The sequence below is a fragment of the Sus scrofa genome, chromosome 9, assembly GCF_000003025.6.
Source record: "Sus scrofa isolate TJ Tabasco breed Duroc chromosome 9, Sscrofa11.1, whole genome shotgun sequence".
Lineage (NCBI taxonomy): Eukaryota > Metazoa > Chordata > Mammalia > Artiodactyla > Suidae > Sus > Sus scrofa.
In genome coordinates, this window is record NC_010451.4 from 8,367,118 (window position 1) to 8,390,422 (window position 23,305).

At 52.3% G+C, this 23,305-nt stretch overlaps 1 protein-coding gene and 1 long non-coding RNA gene across 2 annotated transcripts; both read right to left on the reverse strand.

Annotated features, from left to right (window-relative positions):
* LOC110255396 lies at nucleotides 8,401-9,477 on the reverse strand. The gene is made up of 2 exons (XR_002335529.1): nucleotides 9,166-9,477; nucleotides 8,401-9,002 (listed from the first exon to the last, which is right to left on the reverse strand). It is a non-coding gene; the product is annotated as an uncharacterized LOC110255396 (long non-coding RNA).
* Nucleotides 10,906-22,335, reverse strand: UCP3 (uncoupling protein 3). Its single transcript, NM_214049.1, is given in 9 exon segments — nucleotides 10,906-12,082; nucleotides 15,451-15,631; nucleotides 15,991-16,092; nucleotides 17,580-17,780; nucleotides 18,043-18,234; nucleotides 18,237-18,243; nucleotides 18,970-19,037; nucleotides 19,040-19,260; nucleotides 22,246-22,335. Coding segments are annotated over 8 exon segments (921 nt in total). The 5' UTR covers nucleotides 19,095-19,260; nucleotides 22,246-22,335; the 3' UTR covers nucleotides 10,906-11,967.

Below are 23,305 nucleotides of genomic sequence, written 5' to 3' on the forward strand. Positions count from 1 at the left end.
GTGCTCAGCGGGAGATGAACCTGTGCTTTCGCGGCGACAAGGCCAGATCCTTAACCTGCTGCACCACAGCAGAAACTTCAAAGACTGATTTCTTTAAAAAAGGAGTTGGCTCAGAGTTGCCATCGTGGCTCTGAGAAAATGAATCTGACTAGTATCCATGAGGGTACAGGTTTGATCCCTGGCTTGCTCAGTGGGTTAAGGATCCAGTGTTGCCAGGAGCTGTGGTGTAGGTCGAAGATGTGGCTCAGATTCTGAGTAGACCACTGGCTACCGCTCCGATTTGACGCCTAGCCTGGGAACTTCCATATGCCACAAGTGTGGCCCCCCGAAAAATAAATAAAATAAATAAAAAGGTGTTGGCTCATGCAGTTTTGTAGGATCGTCAAGCCCACAATACATAGCTTAGACCTGCATATTAGAGACTCGGGGATGAGTTGCAATTCACGTCCAAGTGCAACCTTCTGGTAGAATTCCTTCCGGTTTGGGGGAGGTCAGTCTTCGTCCTATTCAAGCCTTCAACTGATTGGATGAAACCCATTTAAGCATGGAGGGTAATCTGCTTTACTCAGAGTCCACTGATTTAAATATGGGTTTTTTTGTTTTGTTTGTTCGTTTTTGCTTTTTTAGGGCTGCACCCGTGGAATATGGAGGTTCCCAGGCTAGGAGTCGAATCGGAGGTACAGCTGCCGGCCTACACCACAGCCACAGCAATGTGGGATCCGAGCCACGTTTGTGACCTACCCCACAGCTCCTAGCAATGCCAGATCCTTAACCCACTGAGCGAGGCCAGGGGTCGAACCTGAAACCTCATGGTAACTAGTCAGATTCGTTTCTGCTGCGCCACGATGGGGAACTCCTGATTTAAATGTTAATCTCATCCAGAAAATACCTTCACAAAACCTCCAGAATGTTTGGCCATATTTCTGGGCACTGTGACCCTGACAGGGTGACACATAAAATTAACCATCAGAATATATATTAGTTCTCCTTATATAGATAAGCATAGCGTATATTTCTAGCTCATGTAAGACAAAGTAGAAAACTAAATATTGTTATGTTTACCCTAAATATATCACTGACCAAGCCACAGGTAACCTGATGCAAAATATTTAATCCTATAAATAGGCCACACTATTGAACACATGGTGGTAGCAACAGTTTTCAGAAAGACATATTTATAGAAGTAGGTTAAAATACACCTACGGTTTTATAAAGAACAAAAAAAATTATCAGTAAAAATATTTAGGTTATGACATTCCCAAAGTCTCTATTTTCCACATTTTTGTTTGCTTAATTTGGCTACAGTTTTAAACTGTAAACAAGTACCCTACAGAGGAAGTAAACTATCATACGACATAAACTTCCTAAGGAAGATAACTCGGAAACTCTCAAAAGTGATTCCAATTATTCTACTTAACATTTGAAATATTGAAAGAACAAATGACTTTTTAAAGCCTTTGAAATTATTCAGTTATCTTTAAAATTATACTGGCATAATACAATATTTAGTTTGCCTAAAACTGTGTCTTCATAGTAGGTTTATCACTAGAGCATTTTGATCTGAAGGCAGAGTCTCAATGCTTCTAATGTGTAATTCTAACCGGAAATCAAAATGCAGCTTGCAAACATCAAATTCAATAAATCAATTTTATGTTAGTTGGTATAGAAACTAAACAAAAATTCCCTTTTTTTTTTTTTTTTTTTTTTTTTGGCCTTGCCTCAAGCATAAAGAACTTCCCAGGGCAGGAATCAAACCTGCATCACAGCACTGACCCAAGCCACTGTAGTGACAACACCGGATCCTTAACCCACTGCACCACTGGAGAATGCCCCCAAAATTCTTAAATCGAGATGTTAGCAGGGGAATTCTTGCCATGGCTCAGTGGTGAACAAACCCGACTAGTATCTATGAAGTTTCAGGTTCGATCCCTGGCCCCGCTCAGTGGGCTAAGGCTGGTGTTGCCGTGAACTGTGGTGTAGGTCAGTCTCGCCTCAGATCTGGTGCTGCTGTGGCATAGACCAGTAGCCATAGCTTCCATTAGACCCCGAGCCTGGGAACCTCCATATGCTGTGAGTGCGGCCCTGAAAAAAAAAAGAAATAAAAAAAATAATAATAAAATAAACCATGGTGATCGTTGCAGCATTCTGAATATACTAAAAAGCATTGAATTTTACTCTTCAAATGGATGAGTTGTGTGATATATGAATTATATTTCAATAATGCTACTGCCAAAATAAAAAAGAGACAAGAGCTCAAGAGAAACAACAAAAGAAATTCACATCAGACCACGATAACATCCTTTTGGCCAAACTTCCCATGAAATGTCATTGATTTTTTGTTTGTTGGTTTGTTTTGTCTGCACGCATTACACTCAGAACTGCTGAGCTACCAGGGAACCCCTCACTGAATCTTTATAAGATCTTATAAAAAATTTTTTTAATTTTGTTTTAATTTAAAAAAGAAAATAACTTAAGACCTTATAAAACGAGGTTAAATTATACAACTATGCTGATGTGCATACCTTCAACAAAGTTCAGCTGACATACATGATTTCTAGGTATCCACAGGACTTCTTAATGCCTCATCATATCGTCGCTCAAAAATGGTTGTTTATTATTTTGTACCCTTTCTGTTCTAAATACCAAAGAAGTCCTTTCACAGGAAGAGTTAAATCACTTTCCATCAGCCCCAAAAGTGTAGGTAACAAAACAAACGAGATTTATGGTTTTTTGTTTTTGTTTTTGGTCTTTTTAGGTCCGCACCTGCAGCGCATGGAAGTTCCCAGGCTAGGAGTCGAATCAGAGCTACAGCTGCTGGCCTACACCACAGCCACAAGCACCACCAGATCCTAGCTAACGCTAAGAAAAAAAGACACCAAGTGGGAATAACACATGGTGTAACTAAATTATTGCAAGTGAAGATTAGTCGTGAGAAGGGAGGAAACTGATCTTCTCTTTGATTCTGATAAGATGGCATTTCTACATATTACAACCTTTACAGGAAGCAGAACTCTCATATCAACATAAGATGGTAAGACACACTTGAAAACGCGGCCTGTGTGTAAGTATTCAGTGTGGAAGCGTCTTCCTTGAATGCGGGAACAAAGCATATATATTTTCTGCTAGAATATCAGAGTCTTTGAAAGCTTTTTTTTTTTTTTTTTTTTGCAAAGGTTTTGTAGCCGTTTTATTACTTTTTTTTTCTTGCAAAGGTTATGTAGCGGTTTTACGACTAACTTCTCACTGATCAGAGCTAAGCAGTGGAATTTCAAAGCACAGCTCAAGCGGAAACCAGTCACTTCTGTTGTGGCAACATCAGGGTTGTTTTGTTGCTGCTTCCCCAGTGATGGATTCAAATGACTCTGTACTTTCTTTTACTCTGAGCGGGAAGTTAAATAAGTGAAACCAGGTTCTCCCTCTCATCAGAAGCATCCGAGCATCTGTTTACATGTTGACGAGAAGCTTAGACAGGGTGACAAATCCACAGAAATCCTACAAGCCTACTTTATTCCTTAGTATCTGCAGGGGTTTGTGATTGCTGATCCTGACACAAGCAGACTTTCCTTGGAGCTCTCTTTTAATAAATGGGATGTTTTTCTCATCCCATCATTTAACACTGGAGCTAATCTGAAGTAGGAATTACTTTAGGATGATAACTCTGAAACATTATTAACGCTCAATATTAGCCTTGAAAAATATCTGCTGGGTTTTGATGTCTTATGCCTTTGGCCAGTCAGACATGGGGCCGTGACCTCTGAGCAGTGGGTAACTGGTCTCATAGTCTCAGGGGGACTATTGCTGACGGGCTGTATTCATTTGTGAGAGGAGCCACGGAAACAAGCGACGTGTGATTTTGTTTAGACCTCTGCTGCAAGTCACGGGGTCCGAATCAAGAAGGCTTTCTGGGTTCTCTTGAGACGTAGTGGGTTAAGGATCTGGCCTTGTCCCTGCAAGCCCGACCTACACCACAGCTCCTGGCAACACTGGATCCTTAACCCACTGCCAGGGATCAAACTGAGTCCTCATGCTTCCTCGTTCGGTTCGCTACCACTGAGCCACAGCAGGAAGCCTGTGGCAAGGGATGGATGCCTGGCCTGGGAACTTCCACACGCTGCAGGCACGGCCCAAACCAAACCAAACCACACCAAACACAGGAGGCTTTCGAAGTGTAAGATTCAGAAGAAAACCACAGCGGGGTTGTTCTGGCTCTGTAGGCGCGTGACTGACAGCGTTTGTCAGAGTAAGCGCCCGCCCCATACGCTCTGCAGTCTGCACTTGTTCACCAGGGTTTGGAACCTTTTCTAGTTGTGTAAGGAAGCTGTCCAGACACTTATGTGAAAGTGTGCCAACTTTTGGTGCCCGATTTCCCATCCTTATAAAGGCAAGTGTTGGGTCAAATAGGAAAGCAGTGGGCTTTGTGAATCCTGCAGACAGATCCAAATTGCTTATAAGGGTTGTGTCAGCGGGATCTTAACCCCAGCTCACGACAACGCTGCATCCTTAACCCACCGAATGAGGCCCGGGATCCAAACTGCGTCCTCATGGATCCTGATCAGGTTCGTTTCCGCTGAGCCGAGATGGGAACTCCTGATTATTTTAAAAGCTGTTTTTTTTTCTTTCTTTCTTAAAATATAGTTTAATAGGCGTACCCGCTGTGGCGCAGCCAGTGAAGAACTCGACTGGTATCCATGAGAATGTGGTTTGGATCCCTGGTATCGATCACTGGGTCAAGGACCCCGTGTTGCCACAAGCTTTGGCAGAGGCTGTGACATAGGCCAGCAGGTATACCTCCGATTCAACCCCGAGTCAGGAAACGTCCATATGCTGCTGGTACGGCCCGAAAAAGACAAAATAATAATAATCGTGCTTGTAAATAAATCTTTGGGTCCACGAATTTACTCTCCTATGTGATCATTCTTTGGAGTTTCCTGGTGGCCTGGCAGCTGGGGACTTGGTGTTATCACTGCTGTGACTGGGGTTGCTGCTGTGGCACAGGTTCGATCCCTGGCCTGGGAACGTATGCATGCCATGTGCGGCCAAAAAAAAAAAAAAAAAAAAGCTCATCAAATGTGACCATTCCTCAAATTTCAGTGAAAACATTGGAGAATGCCTTCATTTTGCTTCTCTCCAATTGGAAATTTTCCTCCCCGCGGCTCTATTTTATTTCTAGGTTCCGCCCGTACTTTCCAGAGGGATCCCTTCGGCCTGTACCTGTTAGCCTGTGCTCTTCTGTGTTTTCTAGGACCTTCCCCCTCATCTTCAATCTTTCCTTTCTTCTACTCTGTGTGTAGATTTGTGCATAAATTAAAAGGAACCCTCAGGACTTTCCTACCCCTTGTGCAGTGGCTATTTTTTCCCCTTTCTTTCTCTGCCAAGCTTTTGGAACAATTGGCCGTCCTCTGACTTCTCAGCTTCTGGCACAGCTCTCACATATCCGATGAATGAATAAATGAATGATCTCACATTCGTCTCTTCATTCACTTCACGCCAGGCGTGCAGGCCTTTTTCCTGTTCTTTGAATCTGCCGAGCTGCTGCCCACGGGGCCTGCAGACGGCTTGTTCCCTTTTCCTGCGACACCTTTCCTCAGCTCTTTGACCAGCCAGCACTTCTTATCATCCTTCCACACACGCGGATACACAGATGCAGACAGACAGACACACACTCCTTCCATATCACAAGTGGTCTCTTCTGCAAGTTAAGTGCACTTTAATTTTTAAAAATGTTTTGCCATGCCCACAGCCTATGGAAGTTCCCGGGCCAGGGATCAAATCCGAGCTCCAGGTGCGACCTACACCACAGCTCATGGCAATGCTGGATCCTTAACCCACTGAGCAAGGCCAGGGATCGAACCCATATTCTCATGGATACTTGTCAGGTTCATTTCTGCTGTGCCACAACGGGAACTCCCTAAGTGCACTTTTCTTTTTTGTTTTTAGGTTATTTTTTCTATTATAGTCGATTTACAGTGTTCTGTCAATTTCTGTTGTGGCACAGGATAGGCGTACCCGCTGTGACCCAGTCATACACACACACACACACACACACACACACACACTCTTTTTCTCAGATTATCCTCCATCATGTTCCATCACAAGTGACTAGATACAGTTCCCTGCCTAAGTGCACTTTTAAAGTAACCTTTTTATTGAAGTATGAATACATATTCAACAGTGCACAAATCGTAACTGTACATAGCTTGATAAACTTTCATAAAGCAGAAAAAGCCAAGGAGTTCCCTTCGTGGCTCAGGGGTTAATGAGTCCAACTAGGAGCCGTGAGGATGTGGGTTTGATCCCTGGTCTTCCTCAGCGGGTTAAGGATCCAGCGTTGCTGTGGCTGTGGTGTCGGCCAGCAGCTGTAGCTCGTATTCTACCCCTAGCCTGGGAACGTCCACATGCCGAGGGCATGGCCCTAAAAACAACCAACCAAAAAAAAAAAGCCAAAAAAGTATAATGGTGGTTGCCAGGGGCTACAGGGGAGGGGGCAATGGGGAGTTACTGTTTCACGGGTGTGGAGTTTCAGTTTTCCAAGATGAAAAGAGTTCCGGGGGTGGGTGATTATACATTATAAATGTACTTAATGTCACTGACTGGGCTCTTAAAAATGGTTAAAAATAGTTACGATGGTAAATTTTATGTTATGTCCATTTTATCACGTTTTAAAAATTAACTACAAAAATCCAATGTTCATTTGCTCATTTATTTGGCGATGGTCTAGGCACTCTGCTCAGGGTGCAGCTATAACTGTAAACACGACCCTCTTCATGCCCCTTAGGAGCTCGCCAGCTAGTGGGGTCATCAGACAGCTGGGCACAGTGCGACCAGGGCTGCGGGAGCCTGTCGGAGGGGCTCCTGTGCTCCCCTTGGTTGTCAGACCCAGCAGGTGCTTAAGAAATCACAGGGAGTTCCCGCTGTGGCTCAGTGCGTTAATGACCTTGGGTTGCAGAAGCTGTGGTGTAGTTCAGCTGCAGCTCAGATTGGATCCCTGGCCTGGGAACTTCCATATGCCACCAGTGTGGCCAAAAATGGGAAAAACAAGGAATAGCAGAAGAGGGCAGGGCAGTAAATACCACACCATCTGTGCCTTTGACTCCCTACCAGAAAGCTCTCTCCAAGGCAGAGCCAGCTGAGTCTGCCCCTATCCAGGTGGTTTGGTTCAGAGGCCAGAAAATGATTTTTGTGCTTTGGCTGGGGCTCGGATCCTGCGTTGCTGTGGCTCTGGTGTAGGCCAATGGCTGCAGCTCCGATTGGACCCCTAGCCTGGGAACCTCCATATGCCGCAGGAGCAGCCTAAGAAATAGCAAAAAGACACACACAAAAAAATAAATAAAAATAAATAAAAATAATAAATAAAGTAAATAAAAATAAATAAAAATAATAAATAATAAAAAAATAAATAAACCTAATTCTCTCCCAGAGGCCCAACCTCCATCTGATTTGGGGTTATGGCTTCAACATATGAATTTGGGGGAGCCGATATTTAGTCCATGGTATGTGGCTTCTAGAGCCTTCCAGGCCCCCGTCTTCCCCTTCATCCCCATCCCCCACTGCTTCCCTTCAATCTGCAGCCCGGCCTCACTGACAGCTGGCGACATTTGAATGCCCCTTGTGCTTGTTCCTTTCTGGGCGTTTGTATGAGCCATTCCCTCTGCCTAGAATGGCTTTCCACTCCCCATGCTTGCTCTTGGATAATTCCCACTTGTCCTCATTTATTTATTTAAAAAAATTTTTTGTCTTTTCTTTTAGGCTACTCCCATGGCATATGGAGGTTCCCAGGCTAGGGGTCCAATCAGAGCTGTAGCCACCAGCCTACACCACAGCCACAGCAATGCCAGATCCTTAACCCACTGAGCGAGGCCAGGGATTGAACCTGCGTCCTCATGGATGCTAGTCAGATTCGTTTCAGCTGAACCACGATGGGAATTCCAACTCCTACTTGCCCGTTAGGTGTCAAGTTCAAAGGCGCTTCCTGGCCCCCAAACCAGGTCAGGTGTCCTTCGTCTGTGTTCTGATCGTGAGGCCTTGGACGTTCTCTCCCGTGGCTTTTAGCAATTTGTGTGGTTTAGTTGCCTTTCCTGCCTCACCATCCGCTACCCTGCTGACCTCTGGCGGGACTGGCCTAGTTCCCCGCAGCACCTCGTGCCGTGTGTGGATTCAAATGGCTGCACAATGGAGCCTTCCGTTTGCAGAGCGCACGCGTGGATCTGTGTTCAAAGGGTCCTGACACACGAACTTCTCTGGGGAGGTATAATTATATTTCTTTACTCAACCTTCATTCCTCCTGAAGAAAACACACCTTTACTGACAAGATTGCCGTGAAGTCAGTTCTCCACTGTCACCAGTGTGACCAAGTCAGGGGCCCACATACCTCATTTTTGCCTGATAGACTAGAAGCGTTTGTGAAAAAGCAGATTTCTTTTTGTAAGAAAAGCAGCACCCTCTGGGGTCTTCCTGGGAGAGACCCCCCTCCACGCTCTCGGCATTATTAGCTCTTCTCTGAAGGGCCTGGATCATAGCACCTGCGGCACGGCACGTTTCCTGCGTTGTTTTCTAGATGCTAAAACCCCATCACATGGAAGAGATTAACTGCTTGAGGACCAAAAGCAGGGAGCCAGGACCTAAAGACTGAGGCTGTCAACACCTGTGACCCATCAATTACCGACCCATCAACCAATCAGAGAAGGCGCACCAGCGGATCCTGTGCCCTGGGATGCCCCGCCCTCACCTCGTCTTTAAAAATGCTTTGCTTACCCCCCCCCCCCCCGCCCCGAGGGAGTTTGGGCTTTTCGAGCTCCAGCATCTTGCAAGAAACACGGCCCCTTCCTTCCCATGGCTCTGTGTCACTAGATCGGCTTTACTGTGGCAGGTGAGTGGACCCAAGTTGGGTGTGGTAACATTCTGAGTGAGCTGGTGGGGGTAGGGGTCCGTGGGTGCTTGGCGTGCCTTCCCCGCGTGGGCCTTCTCCAGAGTTCGCATCCCTGGTGAGTTTGCATCGCTGGTTCCTGGTGGCAAAATTAGGGGCAGGATAAGGTAGGGACTGATTGTGGCTTGGAAAAAGCCATCTCTTAGTTCCTAGAATCGTGGGTATAGGTCATTTGGCTCAACCTTTGCCTTTAAGAAATGGAGAAAGAAAGCTAGTATTTTGCCCAGAAAACTCCCACTAACCTTATTTTCCCCTCCTCAAAGGCCCAAAGTTGGAGGTCATGGGCTTCTGACTCCACTCGAAATCTCTCTCAAAAGCGTTTATTCCTTCTCTTTCGGCAGCAGCGTCCGAATGTTTTGCTCTGGGTAGGTGATTTGTTAATATTACTGCATAGAAGTTCATGGAAGACCTAGTCCTTGGCCCCTGGGAATGTACAAACCAAGACCAGCAATTTAAAAATGATTTGTAGGAGGCGTTCCCATCGCGGCTCAGCAGAAACGGAACTGACTAGCATATGTGAGGACACAGGTTCGATCCTTGGCCTTGCTCAGTGGGTTGAGGATCTGGCGTTGGATCAGACGAGGCTCAGATCTGGTGTTGTGGTTGTGGTGTAGGTCAGCGGCTACAGCTCTGATTCGACCCCTAGACTGGGAACCTTCAGGTGCAGAGGGTGTGGCCCTAAAAAGACAAAAATGATTTGCAGGAGTTCCTATTGTGGCTCAGCAGGTTGAGAATCCAACCAGTATCCATGAGGATGTGGGTTAGATCCCGGGGCCTCAAGGAGTGGGTTAAGTATCTGGCGCTGGCACGAGCTGCAGTGTGGTTTGCAGATGTGGCTCGGATCTGGCGTGGCCGTGACAGCTGCAGCTCTAATTGGACTCCTAGCCTGGGAACTTCATATGCCACAGGTGAGGCCCTAAAAAAAAAAAAAAAAAAAAAAAAAAGACTTGCAAATGCTGTCAGGTTAAAGAAGGAGAAAGTTTTGTTTTTGTTTTTAATGTGGACGCTTCATGAATTTGCATGTCATCCTTGCACAGGGGCCATGATAATCTTCTCTGTATTGTTTCAGTTTTAGTTTATGTGCTGCCAAAGTGAGCATGAAGCAGTCTTTTTTTCTTTTTAGGGCCTCGCCTGTGGCATATGGAGGTTCCCAGGCGAGGGATCCAATCGGAGCTGTGGCCACCGGCCTACGCCACAGCCACAGCCTCTCGGGATCCGAGCCTCGTCTTCGACGTACACCACAACTCATGGCAATGCTGGATCCTTAACCCACTGAGTGAAGCCAGGGATCGAACTGGTGTGCTCATGGATGCTAGTCAGGTTTGCTAAATGCTGGGCCACAATAGGAACTCCGAGACAGTCTTAGGTATGGGTTTTATTTGAAAGCCAAGACAGATATTAAAATAACTTTTATTTGCTTTTGTTGGAACTTTCCAGTTTATGCAGATGATTGCAAATTATGGTTTAGGTTTAGGAAAATATTGAGGGTAAGTGGCTATTCACTTTCCCAGAGTGTGGAGGAGTCCGAGTGGGAAGGGCTGACATTGCTGAGCTTTTCCTGCAAGGACGGATTGTCATGGCTCCTTCTCCACAGTACAAGGACTCCCCGCAGTTAGGTTGCTGGGTGTGTGTGTGTGTGTGTGGGGTGAGGTTTGAACCCAGTTCTGTCATCAAAGCCATACAGGCTAAGAAGTAGAAAAGGACTGGCGGAGTTCCTGTTGTGGCCCAGTGGAGACGAATCTGACTAGGAACCATGAGGTTGCGGGTTAGATCCCTGGCCTCGCTCAGTGGGTTAAGGATCCGATGTTGCCATGAAATGCAGTGTAGGTTGCATACCTGGCTCGGATCCTGTGTGGCTGTGGCTGTGGTGTAGGGCAGCAGCTGTAGCTCCAATTAGACCCCTAGCCTGGGAACCTCCATATGCCGCAGGTGCAGCCCTAAAAATAAAAAAAAAAAAAAAAGAGAGAAGGCTGAAAAGTGGCTCTTCTCATTCCCACACCCAAGGTGTCGCATCCTTTATTGAGTCATAATCCTTTTCCCCAAATTCAGAGTCCTGGTACTTGAGGCTCTGGGCCCAGCATTTACCTCTTTGTCCCCAAACTCCACACCCTTCAAGGTGCCTCAGTCCAGCAGGGAGGGGAGGCCGCATGGGCGCGGGGCTCCGGCCACTGCCCCTCCAGCCCCTGGTTCCTTTGGTCTGACCTCTGGACATCTGTGTCTTTCTAAAGCTTCTTCCCCGGCACTGCCTCACTGACGGACGAAAACATTCCCAAGGCCTCGTCCTTATATACACATTTCATGGAGCTTTTATAAAGCGCCTCCTTGCCCAGCTTCTCGCTTGATCCTCGTGACACCCCAGGGGAGGTAGGAGAGAGGGCTTTGTGCTCCCATTTTACGGGAGAGGAGGCCGAGCCCGCCCTCCTGACCCTCCGGGTCTCCCGAGCATCCCGGCCTCAGCCCCAGCCGGCCCAGCAGGGCTCCTTTGTCACAGGAGCTGGCTTTGCTCTTTTTCTTTTCCCGAATCCCGGAATCCTGGTGGGTTCTACCAGGCAGACACATGGCAAATGTGGCTGGTGATCCGTGGGTAGCGGAAGGCTGCCGTTGAAAGCCTTGTGTGGCTTTGGCAGTGCCCCTCTAGACTCGGCTGATTTCCAAGTGTATCGAGTCTGAATCCTGTCCCAGGCTTGCAGCCTTATCTGTTGACACCTGATCGTTTTCCAGGGGACGGAAGTTTGCAAACGTCTGTTTTATCCATATGGATCCATTCTGGTTTATCTTCTTTTGCCTAAATGTTAGGCATCCATCCTAGTGGGTTTCACAAATTAATATAATTTATTGAGCATCTTGTCAGTGCCACACGAACGTGTCCTGAAGGTGAAGCACCGGAGACCACAGTTCTCCTCCTCCTATTTCCGAGTCGGCGGCAAGTAGACTGTTGTGTAAATGCGGGTGGGCCTGTGGCCTTATGTGCGCGGACCCACGGCGGCGCCTGTCACCCCTTGGCTGGTTTTGCCTTCGTGAAACGCCAGGTGGCTTTGTCTTACTCAAAACGGAGATTCCCGCAGCATCTGGACTTTCATCAAGGCCCGTTTCAGCTGCTCGTAGCTTACAAACATCACCACGTTCCAGCTTCCCAAGCGCAAAAAGGAAGGTGTGAATCTGAGAGGAAGAGACACGTGGTCAGGGGGGTGGACCCCGCGCCCCCCTCTCTGGGTGTTACAGCCCGAGGCTTTGCCCTGGCTCAGTCCCGGGCATCTTCTGAGATCGTGGGGTCTTTTTCTCCTCTACGGAGGGAACTCGGGCAGAGGCTGGAATCACAAAAGGAAACCAGCATTGTGAGCTGGGGGACGGTGGCAGACGGTTCATTCTCTCGGTTCTATCGGGTAGGGACGGTGGGGCGGGGGTTGTTCAGTAACAGGTTGAGAAACGGGTTGAGTAGCTCAGTTAAAATCACCTGACTCCACCCCACCGCAGGCCATTTCTGGGCTCATTTACAGCCTAAGTGGCTCATTTAGAGCCTGAATGCCAGCCCCGAGGGGGTCCCAGGTGACAGCAAGCTTAGCTACTCTCCAGAGAGCCTCCCTGTCCCGGGACAGCGCAGCTGGGAGCGTCCCACCCGCCCTCGTCCGCTTCGCTCTCTGCAGATCCCCTCCTGGTCCTCTCGGCTCCTGCCAGCCTGACCCTCCTGCTCCTGTGCCCGCGTCCCCCTTCCTCCCTGGTGTAACCCCCTCTCCTTGCCTGGCTCCTTGGTCTTGGCCTGTGGGGCTTGATTTGGGCACCACAACCTCCCTCCCACCAAGGCCGCTCCGTGAGGCCTCAGCCTGGGCTCCTCACAGGGAGCGTAGCATGGGGACAACGAATTTGAACTCTAGGGTCAGACCTGGGTTCAAATCCTAGCTTGACCAGTTTCAGTTTTATGACCTTGAGCTTCATCTTCCCCAGCCTCGGTTTACTGCTGTGTACCTTGAGGACCAGGACGGCATCTGCCTCACGGAGGCGTCGCGAGGACGGCAGGGACCTGCAGCCCAGCACAGGCTCCCGGGGCCCCTGTCGGCAAATCCTCGGGAAGCTCCGCGCACACGGGGCCCAACCCCTTGGGGCACCGAGGGAATGTCTGCCAAGGGAAAGAACACCCGAGACAAGGGGCCACAGCTGAAGCGTGCGGGACAGGGCGGTTACAGGGGACAACTGTCGGCTGAACCGGCTCTGTGACACCATCCCAGGGTTGAGACCGTGTGTGCCTGTCGGGTCTACTCTAACCCTGGGCGCCAGACATCGGACCTCCCTGGTGGAGGTGAGGGGGCTGCGCAGAGAGCTCAGCGTGCGGTGCTGCCTTGCTCGTGGGGGTGGCGTGCGACCTTCTGGGTTTGAGCCTGGGCTCTGCTGCTCCAAGAGTCTGTGAACCTGGACAGGTCTCTCGACCTGAGTCGCGGTCCCTTCGGTAAATGCGGAGAACACGGTCCAGTCCAGGGGGCGTTGAGATAATAGCTGTGACATGCTCAGCACAGGGCCTGATGCTCGGTGACTTAGGGGTACCTGCGTTACGGGGTGATGGCCTGGAGGTGGGGACTCTGGGACATGGGCGATGGGTACAGCTGACCCTTGAACCACCCGGGTTGGAACGGCGCAGGTCTTGTCTTTCGACAGTAAATGCTAAATACTACACGATCTGCAGTTGCTGGAATCTGACGAAGTGGAGGAACTGCATGCAGGGAGGGCCAGCGAGTCGTTGTTGTACGTGTGTTTTCAGCTGCCTGGGGTCCGTGCCCCTAACCTTCGTGTCGTTCAAGGTCAACCGTATAAGCTCCAGTCCTTCGCTGCCAGGAGTTTGCCCTCTAGCACGGAGGATAATTTCAACTTAAAAATGCTAGAATAGGAGTTCCCGTCGTGGCGCAGTGGTTAACGAATCCGACTAGGGACCATAAAATTGCGGGTTCAGTCCCTGCCCTTGCTCAGTGGGTTAATGATCTGGCGTTGCCGTGAGCTGTGGTGTAGGTTGCAGACGCGGCTCAGATCCTGCATTGCTGTGGCTCTGGCGTAGGCCGGTGGCTACAGCTCCGATTTGACCCCTAGCCTGGGAACCTCCATATGCCGCAGGAGCGGCCCAAAGAAATAGCAAAAAGACAAAAAAAAAAAAAAAATGCTAGAATATATAATATAAAGTAGGAACTGGTGGAGTTCCCATCATGGTGCAGTGGTTAACAAATCCGACTGGGAACCATGAGGTTGCGGGTTTGATCCCTGGCCATGCTCAGTGGGTTAAGGATCTGGCATTGCCATGACCTGGGGTGTAGGTCACAGATGTGGCTCAGATCCTGAGTTGCTGTGGCTCTGGTGTAGGCTGGTGGCTATAGCTCCAATTGGACCCCTAGCCTGGGAACCTCCATATGCCACGGGAGCAGCCCAAGAAATAGCAAAAAGACAAAAAGACAAAAAAAAAAAGCTATAATAATATAAAGTAGGGAGTGGTGGAGTTCCCGTCGTGGCTCAGCTGTTAACGAACCTGACTAGCATCCATGAAGATGCAGGTTCAATCCCTGGCTTCGCTCAGTGGGTTAAGGATCTGGTGTTGCTGTGGCTGTGGCGTAGGCCAGCAGCTGCAGCTCTGATTCGACCCCTAGCCTGGGAACCTCCATAAGCCATGGATGTGGCCTTAAAAAGCAAAAACAAACAAAAGGGTAGGAAGCGGTAGATACCATGAAAAGGGTATCGAGGAAGCATTACATTCACAGGAAGGGAAAATTTACACCTGAGAGTGTTGGGGAGGAGGCAGCATTTGAACAAGTCTGGAAGGATGGCTACGATGTAGAGGTAGGAGAGGCATTCAGAGCTGAGGGACGGGAACAGCCAAGACAAAGAAGCAAGATCAGGGAGTTTTTGGTGCCACAGCAGGTTAAGGATCAGTATGGTTACTGCAGCGGCTGGGGTCTCTGCGGCTGCGCTGTGGATTCGATCCCTGGTCTAGCAACTTGAACACACCGCAGGTGCGGTGGGGGGTGAAAAATGAAGCAAGGAAGCATGAACACGTTGGGTCCTTGGGCTGCTGACAGTGACTCACCGTGAAGGCAGTGGGTCAGGGTTACCAACCACCTCTCTCCTCTCCCCCATCCAGCGTGGTTGCTGATGGCACTTTGACCTATGCCTGGATACCCTTCCCTCAGATAAGCCTCCCCGACTTTGCAAATCAGACTTGGTCCACTTTTTACAATTTTTCTTTTCGGGGCCACACCTGCAGCATATGGAAGTTCCCAGGCTGGAGGTTGACTCAGAGCTATAGCTGCCGGTCTACACCACAGCCACAGCAACGCAGGGTCCGAGCCACGTCTGTGATGTACACTGCAGCTCACAGCAATGCTGGATCCCTAACTCACTGAGCGGGGCCAGAGATCGAACCTGCGTCCTCATGGATACTAGTCAGGTTCGTTTCTGCTGAGCCACGACGGGAACTCCTGGTTCACTTTTTGAGATGGACCGTGATAGGCACAGTCTAAGCGGGGACAGAGGGCGGGAGGGGGAGGCGGGCTCACCCTTTATAGAAGGCTGTGGGGCCCTCCTGGGTCACCATCTTCAGCATGCAGTCCAGAGGGTTCTGGTACTGGCCGGGGGGCGAGTTCATGTACCGGGTCTTCACCACATCCACTGGGGAGGCCACCACGGTGGCACAGAAGCCAGCTCCGAAGGCAGAGACAAAGTGGCAGGGCAGGTTGTCTGCATCGGGGGAGGGGAAGAGGAGACATCCGGCTGGGAGAGGGAGGGGCCCTTGCTTTCTGGGGTGTGTGTGTGTGTCCCTAATGTCACTGGATTCCCGGAGCATGAGGACGGGTTTTCTAAGTCTCTCGCAGCGCTCAGGGATGAGCGGTGCCAGCCCGGAGCCCAGGTCTCTGGCCTCCTGTCCCGGCTGCTTTCCTAGTCTTCAGAATGATGGACCGGGTGTTGGACTGGGCGCTCTGCCTCCCCCTACTCCTTCTAAAGCCCAGTTGCCTGTGGGTGGTGCCCACTCCAGGGGGCCCAGGTTCCCCCCGGGCTGTGGGAGGGCTGTGGAGTCTGCCTGGAGCCCAGGGGCTCACCCGTGAGCAGGTGGTAGTCTAGCACCTTCTCCTTGATGACATCATAGGTCACCATCTCGGCACAGTTCACGATGGCATTCCTCGTGATGTTGGGCAGAATTCCTGTCAGGAAAGGGGGGGAAGAGGAAAAGTGGGCCCCCGGCTGCAAGGTCACAGGCCCCAGTTTGGGGGACGTGGTCTCAGAGGAGCCCACGTCAGGTAGATCCCACGCTTTGCTTCCGGATGTTTAAAAGCGCTCAGATTATCCGTGTCTGTCTTAGAGACAAAGAGGCCTTCTTGTGGTTGTTTGGGCAGCATTTTGGAGGATAACATGCAACATCTATTGAAATTAAACTATGTCTCGGAGTTCCCACTGTGGCACAATGGGATAGGAGGCGTCTCTGGAGCACCGGGATGCAGATCTGATCCCCAGCCCTGCACAGTGGGTTAAGGATCGGGTGGTGTCACAGCATAGGTCACAGTGTGGCTTGGATCTGATCCCTGGCCCAGGAACTCCATATGCTGCAGGGTGGAAAAAAGAAAGAAAGGAAAAACAGTGCCTCCTGGAGACCTGGCTAGAGCCAGAAAAGGCAGCCTTTTTTTGGGAAGAAGAAGGCTGGGCTCCTGGAATAGGGACAGAATGAAACCCTGGCAGGGCCCCTGGAGCATCAAGACTAAACCCTGGTCTCAGAAGAGGGCTGGGCCCTGGGAAGGGCCCACTGAAAGTAAGGCTGTGAGGAGTTCCCATCATGGCTCAGTGGAAATGAACCCGACTAATATCCATGAAGATGCAGCTTCGATCCCTGTCTCTGTCAGTGGGTTAAGGATGTGGCGTTGCCATGAGCTGTGGTGTAGGTTGCAGACTCGGCTTTGATCCTGCGTTGCTGTGGCTGTGGTGTAGGCGGGCAGCTGTAGCTGCAATTCGACCCCTAGCCTGGGAACCTCCATATGCTGCAGGTTCGGCCCTAAAAAGCAAAACAAACAAACAAACAAACAAAAAAAGACTGATGCAGGTGGATCCCTGCTTCTGCACGATTCCTGAGCCCTGGCCCCATGTGGGAGAGACTCCAGCATGTATTGAGGTGGTCACTACTTAGACACGTAGGGAAGCCTGCAGCTTTGCTCTGAAGCAAGCCCCCTCCTCTGGGCAGCTGCCCCCAGTGGCCTGTTCTTAGCCAGTGCTCAGCTGTCACCCCTTAGGCCTTTGCTGGGCACGCCCCTTCCTCCCATCTCCACACACCGGGAGCCCACGGGGCCTTTGAGGTCCAGCGGTTGAGCTGCTTCCCCCCACCTCTGGCTCTGCGCCTCCACGTGAGCCCAGCACGTCCTGCCCCGTGGAACGGCTGCTCCTGGACACGTCCCATCCCCTCTGTGTCACTGTGAGAGCCACGAGGGCGGCCTCTCTTCATTTCTGTCTCCTCGCAGCCCTGTGCATGGCCAAGGGTTGGCACATTGAAGGGAACTCAGGGCAGCGTGGCAGGGATGCTGGGATGGTTAGGGTGTTGGTTTAGAATCGCAGGAGTAGACCTGCTGGGGGCTCCCCATTGCTCGGTCAGCCCTTGGGAAGGGAAAGCGCTGCCGAAGTCCCCCAGCCTGGAGTCCGGACCTACCTTTCCACAGGCCCCGGACCCCTTCCTCCCTGGCGATGGTCCTATAGGCATCCATCGTCCCGCTGTACTTCCTGTTGCTCCCGGGCCCGGCGTGTATGCTGGCCTGGAATCGAACCTTCACCACGTCCGTGGGCTGGGCGCAGGTCACTGCCATGGCCCCCGTGGTGCAGCCCGCCAAAATCCGGGTGGTGATGCTGGAGTCTGGAGAGGCGAGGGATGGACCATGTCCGGCTGTCCAGCATGTCCCTGGGCCTCGTGCTGTCCCTTGGGGCAGCCCCGGCCCCATGCCTGCCCCTCCAGGGCCAGGGTTCCAGAGCCTCCTTGATGGAGGCCGAGGCTCCTCATGGGCGTCTGGTGCCAGCCTCCCGTGGCCCAGCTCTGCCTCTTGAGTCTGCCCTGCCCTCTGCCCTGGCCCCTGACCCACAGCCTGGATCCTGCCCCCCACCCCACCCCCCGCACTCACGGTCCGATCCCTTGGGCGTGTAGAGCTGCTTGACGGAGTCGTAGAGGCCGATGCGGATGGAGGCGAAGCTCATCTGGCGCTGCAGGCCGGCCACCAGCCCGTTGTAGGGGCTGCGGGGGCCCTCGTTGCGCACCATGGTGAGAATGGTGCCCAGCACCCCGCGGTACTGGGCGCTCCGGGCCGCCTGGTTCTCCCCTGGATCTGAGGGACACACCCTGCAGTAAGGAGCTGAGTGGGGGTGGACGGGGCTGGACCTCAGACCAGCGTGATCGCAGGGTCGCATCCCAGTAAAAATGACAGGTTCGTGGCGTTCCTGTCCTGGCTCAGCAGTTAGCAAACCTGACTAGCATCCATGAGGACGCAGGTTCAATCCCTGGCCTCGCTCAGTGGGTTAAGGACCTGGTGTTGCTGTGAGCTGTGGTGTAGTTTGCAGATGTGGCCCAGATCCTGAGATGCTGTGGCTGTGGTGTAGGCAGGTGGCTACAGATCCAATGGGACCCCTAGCCTGGGAACCTCCATATGCCATGGGTGTGGCCCTGAAAAAGACCAAAAAAAAAAAAACCAGACTGGTGTCAGTTTCCAGCTTTTAGATGGACATGGTGTGGCATTTGATCCTTAGGGAGCATGGCAGGGCGGTGTCGTTTGCTCACTGAGAGTCGTCAGTGGCTTGTCCAAGCTCCCAGAGAGCTTCCTTGTGTGGACTTCACTTTATGGTTTACAGAGCAGGGCAAGGGGGGACCTGGCTCGTCAAGCCAAGGAGTTAAGCTCCTTTGGTCTTGGGCGATGGTGATGGGGCAGTGGGACGCGGGGCGACTGGGCTGCTCAGGGCCCTTCTTGAGGACCAGCAGGCAGAGGGCCCGGGGGCCCTGGTGGCGGACTCGACCCCTCCCCTCTGGGAACAGTGACCTTTGGCCAAAGGGCACCTACCTGCAGGCGGACCTTGGCCGTGTCCAGTGGGAAGGTGAGGAGGTCGGCGAAGCAGGCCGCGGTGCCCGCCCCAGAAGCTTCACAGCCGTCGTGGGCGGCACCTCGGGAGGCTTCAGGCCCACCATGTCCCAGGGGCTCTGCCAGGTCCCCCAGGGCCCAGCAGGGAGGTTCCAGGAGAGCTGCCCGGCCTGGGCTTCCGTGCGGGGGAGGCTGCAGGAGCCGAGCCACGGAGCCCGGGCTTCTGGGACGGTCCCCCGGCTCCCGCAGCACCAGCAGGGGACTGGCCCTGCCCTGTGGATTCGACGTGTAAGAATGGGGCTTTCCTCCCGTAGCTCTCGCCATCCTCCCCCAGCCTCTGCCCAGAGCTTGGTCTACACTGGCTCTGGTTGGGACAGACCAGGTTCTGACCCTGCATCCCAGCCCCATTCTCCTTCCCCAGCAGTGAGCGGCTTGCTGGAGAGGCTGTTCCCTGAGGTGTGGGGGGGCCCTGCTGTCTCATCACCTGAGGTCCTTCCACCCAAATCAACAAAATCAACACGCCTCAGGGCGCAGTTAAGCCGCTCGCTGTCTTGGGTGAAGGGTTTTCGCTCCCCCAAGTCTGCCTGAATATACTCTTATTTCTGTAAAACATAAGCTTCCTTCTTCGTCACTAAAGACGATTCTTCTGGGACGGCAGCGTGGGACCCGCAGGCTGCTGCTCTGCGGTGGTGGGAGGCGCGGTGGGGGTCGGGCCCTGGGCCCTGCTGCTGCTGGGCCTCCCCAGGGCTCAGGGGGCGGCGGCAGAGGGGTCCCGCCGCTGACCCAGCGCGTGATCTTTCCTTCCTCACCCCTCTGCGGGCATCTTCACAGCCAAAGGGGATGAACTTCTCAGACAGAGGAGGGTCAGCCTTGGTGGAGGGACTGAACTCCCTCCCTGCCCCTAGGTGGGCACCGTGCCTGCCTTCATCTTGCTGCTGGTGGAGCAGGGCTGTGTTTACCGGAGGGGCCTGGCGGAGCCCTGCTTTCTTTGGGAGGCTGGCACACCTGTCCCGGGCAGCCCTGTGTTCCTGTAACCCCGGGCTGCTGGGCATCAGGCCTGTAGTGCTGACCTCTTAGTGGGTCACACCCGCTGGGACCCCAGGTCACAACACTCCCTCCCCCTGTGCGGGGATCCTGGACCCTTCAGCATTCTCACCCCTGGAGCCAGGGCCCATCCCACAGAGCTGTGAAGGGGGCAGCACGTCCGCCCCCTTCTCTACAGCAACAGGAGAACTCTGGTCCTGGGGCTCGGAGCCCTGAGCTCCTGCCCTGTCTTCATGGCTTACTAATGGGTGATGAGACCGTGGGTATATCATTTAACCTCTCTTGGGTAAATGGGGATAACCTGTTGACCAGTGGGAAATTAGCTGCCAAAGGAAAAGGGTCATCACATGAGGCTTCTTTAAGGGCCACTGTCTACAACTCTGGTTCTCCCTGTGCTGTCTCTTCACCCACATGGCTCCCTGGACTCTTAGGTTTGCTGTCACCTTTCCCCAGACAAGTCTGTTGTTAAGAAGGCGCCAATGTTCTAATTCATGCTAAGGTGTGAGTGACTATCTTAATGACTAGCTATTTTACTGCCTTTATGGCTGGAAGGAAAGATACGGGATGAATCATGCTTGGCCCTTGCCCCAAAGGAGCTTATTTTCAGGAAAACAGGTATAGAATTATCCAAAGGACACCTTTTGAGTCCTGCCCCAAGGAAGGGGGTGCTTTTATTTTGATCTTTCCTAGCACAAGGTTGCACTGAACATTTTATATTTATTTAAAAAAATTTTTAAATTGAGATATAATTTACAGATAATGATTTGTGCCTTTGATGGTCACTGACCTATAAAATAAAATTGTATACCGATTCTGGAATATTAGACCTGGACAGCAAATGAGGGGGAGATTTTCTGGCTGAGGACTAGCTAGAGTGCGAGTGTCATTCTGATGCTATCACTCCCCTGAGGGCCCAGGGAGGATCTGGTGACCAAGGGACCCCGCTTGCTGGGCAACAAGATCTGGGGTGCCCGTGGTGTTCTTTGTGGGGGGCCTCGATTGCCAAGGCTGCACCTGATCTAGTGAGAATGCCAGCCGGGTTGGTGGTTCTCAGGGAGGAATGACAGCGTCAGGCCTGTTTGGGTCATGTCGGTGCCGGCGGCGGCGGCGGCAAGGATGAGCTGGAAGGGAGCTGCTGGAGGCTCGGGGACCTGTGAGGTCGATGGGCTGGTGCAGCCGGGGCTGTAGCAGCCACCTGTGCGGTGGCCGTCCTGAGCCCTGAGCCCCATGGGCGGTGGCGCAGTGGCTAGACAAGGGCTCAGGCGAGGGGGGCTCCAGACTGGCAGGGTCGGGGGAGGCCCTAGGCCAGTGCTCCCACTCTCCTGACCAGGACTCGGTGGTGGGGGGCCCTAGCAGCCGGCAGACCTTCGCCACTGGCACAGGAGACATGCAGAGGGAAGACCCCAGCTGCTCTCTATGGGGGCTCAGGGGGTTCGTCCCTGCAGGGCCTGGAGTAGCGGTGCCCCGGGGATGTCTGCTGAGTGCTTCCTGCACCGGGCACCGCACTGGGGGCTTCGCAGGCATTGACTCCTTCAACCCCGTTATAGAAAGGCTCCCGGGCAGTGGCCGTGGTTGTTCCTGCTTCATGAACAAGAGTCCCGGGCTTTGGTGGCTTCGGCTAAGGCTAACGCGACGGAGCTGGGACTGGAGCCCAGGTCTGTCTGGCACCTGTGCCTGTTCCGCTGCCCAGAGTCTCAGACTTCAGGGAGTGCTCAGGATCCCTGGAGCTGCCTGTTTACAGAGCAGATTCTTGGCCCTCAGCCCGAGGTCCCCATTCAGGTCTGAGCCGGGGCCTGGGAATCTGCGTTAGAAACAAGTCCTCCGTCTGTCGGGGCAGCCCCGAGCCCACCCTCCTGGCCAACCTCCAGGGCATCCCCGCTGAGGATGCTGTCTGAGCAGAGCTGGGGGGTCTGCCACCCCCCACTCAGGAAAGGGGTCCTCGTGGGGCAAGGGCTTTATGCTCCAGAGGCATCCTGGGGACCCTGGGCCAGACGAAGGAGAAAGTCATTTTATTTGTGGGGATCTGCAAAATCACAGCAGCGGCAGCCAGCAGAGCCAGGCGCAGGCGAGTCCTGGCTGAGAGACACGGGAGCTGGGACTGCAGTGCCCCCCTCAGGGCTGCCGGTCCCTCATCTCAGTCCCTAGGGGCTCTGTCCTGCGGTGGCCGGGGACCCCTGCCGGGAGGGGGCTGCGGGGTGGGGAGCGGGGTCTTACCAGTCCGGCCGGGGCGGGGGAAGCGCAGGGCCTCCTTGAGGCTCCTCAGGGCTCCACCCCAGGAGGCGGCAGCAGGGACCCGAGTGCCCTGTGCCGGCCGTCTCTGCGGCCTCTGGCTTGGCACGCCTTTTTATACTCCGCGGCTGACCTGAAACCTTACCCAGGAGAAGCTCGTTGACAGCCCGATCACTTGACTGGAGGCGAGGGGAAAGGTCAGAGCGCCAGGTCTGCCCCCGCTCCTCGACTTGGGGTTCTTGACAATCGCACCTTCTGGCTGATGACAGAGGAGCCAGCTGGGGTGATAAAGGGATAGATAGGTTGGGACCTGTCGCTTTTGAGGCCCAAGGTCAGGCCTCCCACGGGAGGCTGGGCAGGGCTCTCCCGGGCTTCCTCCCAATAACAATGATAACTCTAGAGGTTCCTGTTGTGTGCAGTGGAAGCAAACCTGACTAGGAACCGTGAGGTTGCAGGTTCTATCCCTGGCCTCGCTCAGTGGGTTGAGGATCCGGTGTTGCTGTGGCTGTGGTATAGGACGGCAGCTACAGCTCTGATTCAATCCCTGGCCTGGGAACCTCCATATGCCGAGGATGCGACCCTAAAAATACTAAAAACAAAAACCCGGTAACTCATTTCTTGGTGTCTGCTGTGTGCTCGAGACTTCACACATGTACTTCCTGTGAGGAGGGGACACTTAGGAGTCTGTTTTTTTCGCTTTTTAGGGCTGCACCCGTGGCATATGGAAGTTCCCAGGCTTAGGGGTTGAACCGGAGCTACTGCTGCCGGCCTACACCACAGCCACAGCAACGCCAGATCCTTAACCCATAGAGAGAGGCCAGGGATTGAACCTGCATCCTCATGGATACTAGCTGGGTTCGTTACCCCGAGCCACGACGGGAACTCCAAGGGGTCTTTTTGTTTTTGTTTTAAATAAAGATTTATTGAGATGTAATTCCCATACCATACAATTTAAAGAGTACCTATTTGAAGAGTATAATTCAAAGGTTTTTAGTGTCTTCACAGTTACGCAAATATCAGTCATCACAATCAATTTTAAAACATT